Source organism: Parus major, chromosome 13, assembly GCF_001522545.3.
Source record: "Parus major isolate Abel chromosome 13, Parus_major1.1, whole genome shotgun sequence".
NCBI classification, from domain to species: domain Eukaryota; kingdom Metazoa; phylum Chordata; class Aves; order Passeriformes; family Paridae; genus Parus; species Parus major.
In genome coordinates, this window is record NC_031782.1 from 102,298 (window position 1) to 110,963 (window position 8,666).

Genomic DNA, 8,666 nt, shown 5'->3' on the forward strand with positions numbered 1-8,666 from the left:
TAACAAAGACAATAGTTACAACTTCTCCAATTCACTAATATTTTTTCTAATATTCCCCATGGCTACACTTAAAAGAAGTTCACCCAAATTAAATTTACGCTAAAAGTCACAGCTGAAAAGTGTGCATTTAAGTTTGAAACACCAAGGACCATCCCCGATCAGGTGGCTTCACTTCCATTTTCAAGCACACAAAGACAATTCCCTGTCCCAGACAACTGTCAGATACATGGGAGAACCGCTTCATAAGCCAAGGGGAGGCAAGGTCACTGCTGTCATGCCCCAGAGAAGGAGACAGTTCATTAAGAAATTACAACTAAAAGGTTACAAAATAAAGGCAAGAGCTAAAGTCTGTCCCAATGAAATGGGTTCTCCCGTTGCATGTGAACAGGAAACAGTATCTGTAGGGTCTTAAAGAAGGTCCTAGGAGGAGATGCCCTCCTACTTTTTTCTGCTGCCAAAGGAGAGGAGAGAAACATGCTGCTATTGGTCAGCAGGAATCTCTCTGTCTGCATCCAGTTTGCTTGTCTCTCCTGGGGAAGGGGTACGTGGTGCAGAGTGAGAAACAGGAGGGATCCCATGAGCTACAATCCCTTCCACTACTGGTGGTTCTGGTAGCCCAGGGTTGGCTACTCCCACTACTCCTGGAGGAAACCTAAAACCAACAAAAACATAGAAATTACAAGCTTGTCCAACAGAGTTATTCAAAGGAAAAAGAGCAACGCCCTCAGATGTGCTGAAAACAAATCCCTCTTTCTAACAGAAACACTCTGAGATAGAAGAGAGGAAAAGTCTCCAGAGCTGAAGAGCAAGAGTGCTATCCTAATGCCAAATGAAACCTGTTTGCAGACAGACCCAGACAGTCCAAGGCCACGCACTAAGCATTTGAAAACAGATACAAAATTTACCTCCAGTTGAAAATATCGTGAGGCACTCTATGAAGGCACCTGGAGGGCTAGGAATTCTCTCCCCATCAGCAGGAGGGGAGTAAGCTGCAGTTATCCTTCACTGGGCTCCAGGACAGAAAAAGTAAGAAGCTGAACTAACAAAACAGCTAAATGCAAGATGAAAAATAGGAGAGTGACAGTCATGAATTGCTAATGAACTATTCTTCCATCACTTCCATTCCGTTTCCATATGCCCTCTCCATAAATACGTCTCAACTTCTGTAGAGCTGTCACAGAAGGAAAGAAAATGTATTTCCTAATTTGCAGATGGAAGACAAACAGAAGGGAAGCAACTTGCCCACAATCACTTAGCAGGTTTGTAACAGATAAATACACTCTGTTTAGACTACTGAACAAATCCACTGGACAATGTCTCAGGAATAGTCCATATCTGGGCTACACATAAGAATGGTGCTTTCTTTATATAGCCCTAATGATATGCACAATTGTAGAGTTGCAGTCATTTTTTGAGACATTCAGCAGGCTTTCTTATATTAAGGTATCTCCTGGGCATGTCCTCTGAGGATTTGGAAATGCTGACCAGTATGCAGCTGGAACTAAATATGACCAAGTACACGTTAAATACTCGCACAGCTTTAGAAGTGCTGCTGTTAAGTTTTGGGAAAGAGCTCATACAGAGTACATAAGAACAGAGACATACCTCTTTGCAGGTACAAGCAGTTCTCAAACCCCTGGCCTATTTCAGCAGGAAGATATGCTTGGGTAACCTATGTATCTCACCTGTAAGCTGCAGCTCCGTTGAGTTCTGGGTGGACAGTTGCAGGATCAATATTAGACCACTGAGCTGCTAACAGCAAGTACTCCTTATTAACACAGTTTCTCAAAGCATCAGGTATGTGACCTGCAAGGGCACAAAGAATGACAGAAAACAGAAAACAGGTAGGAGAGAATTGTCCCTTGCAGTATTTACAAATGAAAGGAGAAAGGAAAAGTGCAAAATCTTTTCATCCACCTCTACAGGACAACACTGGGTATAGGAGACTCTTCTCTAAGCATCTGATGTCTGGGGATGGCTAGAAACTGGTATTTTCTTCCCACTTTTATGATCGTATGAAAATTACTGCCACAAACTGCAACTGCCAAGCCTCACCTTTTTCAAGAGACAACAGGTACTACTCAAGGAAAAAAGCATAGATTAAACTGTCAAAGGAATTATTGCAAACGATTTGGAAGACCTAGGTTAAAAGGCTTTCCCAGGAAAAAAGCCACTCTGGCATTAGATACAAGAATTCTCAGAAGGCAAAGATACAATTATCAACTTACACTCCAGTTCCAGAAACTAGTTAATAAGTCTAAGTGTTCCAATCAATCAGCATAATCCTTGCAGTGAAATAACAGAAAAACACTAATTCAGCAGCAGCTGCAAATCTTCTTCATTACCTGTAATAGCTCTGCGGATCTCTTTAGCTGCATCTTCTCTGGATTCAATGGAAGCCTGTTCACTGTACCAGGCTGTGTGAGGGGTGCAGATAACATTGGGTGCATCTTTTAATGGCCCCTGAGTGAAACTAGGGGGAAAGAAGAAGGTTTTTTTCCAGAAGTGATAGCCCCATCTGTCTTCTTGGGCATCACTGTAACCCAAGTAACAACAACAACACCACGAAACAAAAACAAACAAAATGAAAACAAACAAAAACAAACAAACAAAACCCAAACCACCAAAAGAACCATCCAGTTTAGGTGAATCACCAGACAGCAGCAGGCATGCAGGTACATTACCTGAAAGGCTCAGACTCATGCACATCCAATGCTGTTCCTCTGATTCTCCCCTCTTTCAAGGCTTGTGCTAAGGCTTTCTCATCTACCAGCCCTCCCCGGGCTGTGTTCACTAAGAAGCAGCCCTGACGCATCTGAAAGAAGAAAAATAGTATGTGCAATGAGAATGAGACTTTTCATGGAAGCTAAGTGAATCTTGGGAAGTCTACTGGAAATGAGCAGAAGTCTGCAGTGATTAGATGAGGCCTGGAGGAACTAAGAGTGCTTTCATTGCAAAGCTTACCACAGGGGAAATGCCTGCAAGCAATGCTTGAGAAATTTCCTTTAAAAATCAACAAACAAAACCACAAGACAACAAGGGCAAAAGTGGAACGCTCAAGTTCTGCACTCCATATTCATCCTACTACATTAAACAAAAAAAAAGGACAGGAATAATGAATTCAGTATCTAGCTATACAAAACTGGACTACAATGTCAAAATGTCTGTCATGAAAGCACTGGAAAGCATTCATAGACTAGTGGAGTTTAGCCCGAGACTGGCTTTGCAGTGGGCTTGGGCAAGAGAGGCTTTGGCAGTTCTGTGTAAAACAACAGCCACACTACATCTAGCTCAAACCAGCACACTAAATTATTTTAAAGATAATTTGGAATTATGGAATCACCTAAAATATTAATTATAAAGGAAACTACTTTGCAACCCTATTCTTCTCTTAACATAAAATTCTGTACAGCACAAAGCACAGGCACCCGGATCCACACGCTCCCAGCCTCCAAAGGCAGCAGGAGGCCCACAACAGAGGCAGCAGGATTCACACGCTCTCAGCCTCTGTGAAAGCAGCAGTTTCGGTTTGCATTCATTTCCACAGTGCTCTGTGGGGGAAATCAAGCTCCTGCTGCACCTGTTTAATAGTGAAGTCATTGATGAGGTGATGGTTATGTTCATTCAGGCTGCAGTGCAATGTGATGCAATCGCTGTGCATTAGTAGATCCTGCAGGGTTCCTACTCGTTGTAAACCCAAGGATCGCTCCACTCCATCCGGCAGATAGGGATCATAGAAAATCACGTTGAAGCCAAAGGACTTGGCTCGCAGAGCCACTGCCTGTCCAACTCGGCCTTCACAAAAGAAAACCCACAATCATCAAGGAAAGGTAAAACAAACTTTAAAGACAAGATACTGGGGTAGACTGGGAGCCTACACTGATGTTTACTGCCAGGGCCCAAGGTACTGCAACCCTGGAAACCCCTAGGATTGCCACAGGGATCCAGAGGAGGCTATTCAGTGCTGCTCCTATGTAGGTAATTCTAGTTCTTCCCCATGCAATAGCCAGAGCTTAGTCAAGAAGCTGTTCTGTTTTCAAACCAAATCTAGACTCTGAGTCAGAGAAAATAATCTGGCTACAAGAACTTGGTGCAGGAATTGGTAGCCACCTTTCAGGCAGCTTTGTTACTGATACAGAACCTAGCACAGAGGGAAACAGTCACTGAGAAGAGCTGTATGAATGTTCCAATTCTTCTAACCATTTGAAATCGAAAAGAGAATACCCAATCCCCTGACATACACCCAAGTCTCGAAGATATCCAGAATAGGGCACTAGCATTCCTTAGGAGTCAATGTGTTTCACAAAGAACAGTCGTAGAATTATCACTTTTCTCAGTATGTGACTCTTAGCTTCCCAAAAACATTCACAGTTCTCTTTTCAGTCTAACAGTTCCCATCACTTACCCAGTCCAATGATGCCCAAAGTCTCCCCACGGATACGCACAGCACCTCCAGCCACCTCTCGAATCTGTTCTACACTTGAGGCTCGATTCCCTTCCCGCAGAGCCTGATGTAGCCAAGTAACACGGCGATAGAGGTTCAAGATGTGGCAGAGGGTAGAGTCAGCAGTCTCCTCTACTGAGGAGGAAGGGATGTTGCAAACTGCAATGCCTACAAAGCCATAGAGGTCGTACAAGATTTTTAGCATCACAATTCTAAACCAACATAAAGCTCTTTAAGCCGAAGAATGCTGAAACATAATTCAGTATTCCAGAATGCAAGAAACACAGAATTCATTTCAGAACCTCATTCTACAATAACACAGATGTGACCAGCCATCTTATAAATCCCCCATGAAATACCATTCCTTCCTTATAAATAAATATCTATTTGATTGACACACAACAGAAAAGCAAACAAACAAGCTGAAATGAGAAAACCAGGCCATACAAATGATACAAGCAACTGACTCTTTTAAGAGATCTGCATTCAAAAAGATGCACTCCTTCCACAGATACTCCTGACAAATTAACAAGCAGACTGTAGAAGAATTGAGACAGATGGCTGAGCTCTTCATGACTCAAGGTCCAGATGCTCACTGCAAGCATCAGTCTCCTCAGGAGCAACAATAAGTAACTAACTCATTAAATGCAGACAGAAGCCCAGGAGCTTCTTTAAATCCATTTGAAGTTAAGCTTAAAAATAACAACACATAACACTCCCACTCTAGAATAACATACAACCACAAGGACCAGAAAACCTACAGCTACAACTATCAGGTAAATTAGTAACGCAAATAGAGTTGAAGTCCTAGAAGCAGAAAAGGCAAAGATGGAACACTGTATCAAAATCTGGTAAGTCTTGAGCAGTCTTTGAAAAAAGAAAAAAAAAATAGGAAGGGGGAGGCAGGACACATACCATTTCATTCCTGCTATCCTTTGTTCAACAAACCAGCCAAGAAATAAAAATAATTAGATGGAAAAATGGTCTCTTCCCAAACACAACCCTAGTCACTTGCCAAACCAAGGCAACTGTTCTACCTCAAAAGTCCACCCACCACCTAGCTAAAAACTGGAAATAAACTCTAGGCAATGGTTGAAGACATCATGGTTTCGTAAGCCTAGTCAGAGGAGACGTTTGGCTAAACTCAGAGTGTGCTTTCTCATGAGAATTAGGAGAGCAAAGGCCATAGACAATCCCAAACTTTGTCTCGTTTCACTTTGGTTTAATGAGTATGCAGTGGGGGAAAACGGAAATCTTTGAATCTGAATGAATCCAAGATATGGATGGTGACCTTATGTAGAGAAACGTAAGACTAGGTTAGGTTCCAAACTCGGCACAAATATTTAAAGGCTGGATGAAAGCCAAGGACCTTGACAGGAAGTCTTGAGACTATTCCTTTGAATCATCCAAACGAAAAGGCTCTTTTGACCTAATTCAAGCACTAGCCCAAAAAACTTGTAAAACTTAAAAAAGAAGGGGAAGGGTACTTAAGTCATGCATTTCACCTAGGAGACTAAAAGGTCCAGAAGTCTCACTGCCATCTGTTTAATAAATAACACCTTTTTGTCACCTGATCCAGACACTTTTCACGTGCCTAGGGTTCTAAAGGTATAACTAAAAAAGTTTTGTATCAGAACCTACTTGCATATAGAAAATCAAGAAGAAAACCCATGAAGCATTTACAGTGAGTTTATCCTGCACCAGCATTTGCAGGTGGCTTTCAGACATCACTTTGCTCAGGGGTCACAAAAAGACCAAAGTCACCTCACCAAAACTTACCTAGACACCATATTCAGGTTCCTGAATCCTAAACTACAACAGATACCAACATCTATAGCAGAGCAATCTGAAAACTGAGAATCTTTAAGCCACCTACCAGCCCCTCTATTGGTCAGCTTCCTAAAGATACCTGATACTGAGCAGCTCCAAATCTTTGTACATAGAAGTTTTTAAATGCACTCAGCTATAAAGCACAAGAACATGTGCAGTGTTTCATTTCACACTCAGTTCTGATCACAACAGGCACCTAATGGTGTTATCATACCTAATTCTGCAGCGGATTTGATGTCGACATTGTCATAGCCACTGCCGATACGCACAATGACCCTGAGGGCTTTGAACTTCTCCAGATCCTGACGAGAAAGGGTAATGGTGTGATACATCAGAGCTCCTACAGCCTCATTCAGCACCTATAATAAAAAACAGTCCAAATCAGTATCTAGTTTGCTTACCTAAAAGGCAAAGCTCTGCTTCTGAATCTTGCACATCTTCTTGCCTACCTTTTCATGGATTTCCTGAGTTGACTGAGCATCACAAAACGCCACTGTAGCAACATCCTTCAAGATGGGCATCTCCACAGTACAATCTCGTCCATCCAGGAGTGCAACCAGTGGCCGTGCTGGCATTGGGCCATTCACAATAGGAGGCCGTATGCCTATTCAGAAAGTCAGCTGGAGTGATTACATGAAAGACAAGAATTCTGGGAGCCTCATCTGCTAGTCCAATAAGTTGCTAACAGTATTTAGGAATAGATTAGGCAAAGCAAAAGACACAAATAGAAAACAAATGCGGGGAAAAGACGTCGGGGAAAAAACCCACAACCACCCCTGCCACCACTTAGATGAGGGAAAATAAAGCATGTATTATCAATAGTAATATATTAGAGGTGATCTACTCAGCAGCATGTCATCTTATTCCAGGTTCTTGAACCGAGTGACAAAGTCGCTTCACACCTCCTCCCCAGTGACCTGCCCCCCCCTCCATCCCAGCACGCCCAGATAATATTTCCCCCTTAAGTGAGCAGAACTTGTACAACCACAGAGCCTCCGGCAGGCATTAGCATCCGCTCCTTTCCAGAAGGCTGGAGGCAGCGCCTCGGCGGGCGGCGGGGCCGTGCTGGACTCCGGCCGGGCGGACGCTCTGTCCCCCAGGCGAGCAGCGGCTGCGTCGGGTCCCCGCGGCATAGGGCAAGTACCGCTGCCGCCGCCGCTGCCGAGGGCCGCCCGCCCCGCCTTACCTTCGCAGATCCGGTCCAGACGCTGCCGCTTCACTTTGTGCCGGTCCATGGGCCGGGCGGGTCTGCGCCGCCCTCGGCGCCGCGGAGGGACCCACGACCCGTCTCTCGCCGCCCGCGCCGCTCCGGCGGAACCGGAAACACGCCACCGGGCCCACGCGAGCGGCATCGCCGCCACCGAGGTGCCGCGCGCTTCCGCTTCCGGGCCGCGCGCCCTGGGCGTGCGGGGGCGGCGGGACGGAGCGGGGCCGGGGCCCGCTGCTCCGGGCTCCTTCGGTGCTCCCGGGTCACAGCCGGCTTCGGGCCGGCTCGGGCTGCAGGGAATAGAGTAGGAGGGTGATTACAAAAAGCTGGGAGGTGGATGCCGGGATGTAGCTTCAGGTCTTCCTAGAGAGCTCTCTGTGCATGAGACAAAACAGGGAGCAATTCGAATCGTTTTGGCTTCTGTTTTGCCACCTCTGCAGCCGGATCTCCCACACCTCTCCCGTGCTTCTGGCAATGGAACAGCTCTGCAATACCCGCTCCTCCTGAGAATCCACCACACAGATCACGACAAGGACATCACTAAGCAAGTTCTGTACAGTTTATTGAAGAATAAAGTAAAACTGCTTTTTACACAAACGTTCCTGGTACCTGATATGAAGTCCATACAGTTGATCTACTCTCATACAGCCCTTTTCTTCAGTACCTCCCACATTCTATTCAGATATGCCACGATATGTTTTAACAGAACTGTGTGTGTTCCTCCTGCTCTGTTGGAATTAGGTGGGCAAAGGAATGGGTTAAAAGTAGATGACTGCCTGTGGAGGAGGACTGTAATCAGGAAGTTGGGAATAACCCTTGCTAAACACTCCGGTGGTTCTCTGGCATGAACCCGGTTTAATGGTGCCTGTGTCTCCCCTTGTGTGCCTCTGCCAAGGGGTTGCCAAGGGATCCCCCAGTCAGCATTAATGAATTTGCCTGTAATTAAAAAAAAAAAAAATTAAAAAAAAAAATTGGTGCATGTAAGTTGTCTGTGGCAATTAATGAGACTCCTACTCGTTTCCAACAGATTGTCAAGAGTTAATCCAGTGTTTATGCAATATGCGGCTACTTAAAAAGAAATTGGGTAGTTTTACCCGTTTGGTTTGCATGCTAAACCTCAGAGGCAAGCCTTCATGCCCAAACAGCCCTAGTCTTCTGGAGCACAATTGCCTATGGCCCAGGGAG

At 44.8% G+C, this 8,666-nt stretch overlaps 1 protein-coding gene across 1 annotated transcript; it reads right to left on the reverse strand.

Moving 5' to 3' along the window:
- Nucleotides 1-252: 252 nt before the first annotated feature.
- On the reverse strand, nucleotides 253-7,649 carry LOC107210813 (C-terminal-binding protein 2). The gene is made up of 9 exons (XM_015642116.2): nucleotides 7,461-7,649; nucleotides 6,724-6,878; nucleotides 6,489-6,633; nucleotides 4,406-4,612; nucleotides 3,581-3,795; nucleotides 2,685-2,815; nucleotides 2,346-2,473; nucleotides 1,686-1,806; nucleotides 253-652 (listed from the first exon to the last, which is right to left on the reverse strand). The coding sequence occupies exons 1-9, from the start codon at nucleotides 7,624-7,626 to the stop codon at nucleotides 481-483; spliced, it is 1,440 nt and encodes a 479-aa protein (XP_015497602.1). The 5' UTR covers nucleotides 7,627-7,649; the 3' UTR covers nucleotides 253-480.
- Between the last annotated feature and the right edge of the window lie 1,017 nt (nucleotides 7,650-8,666).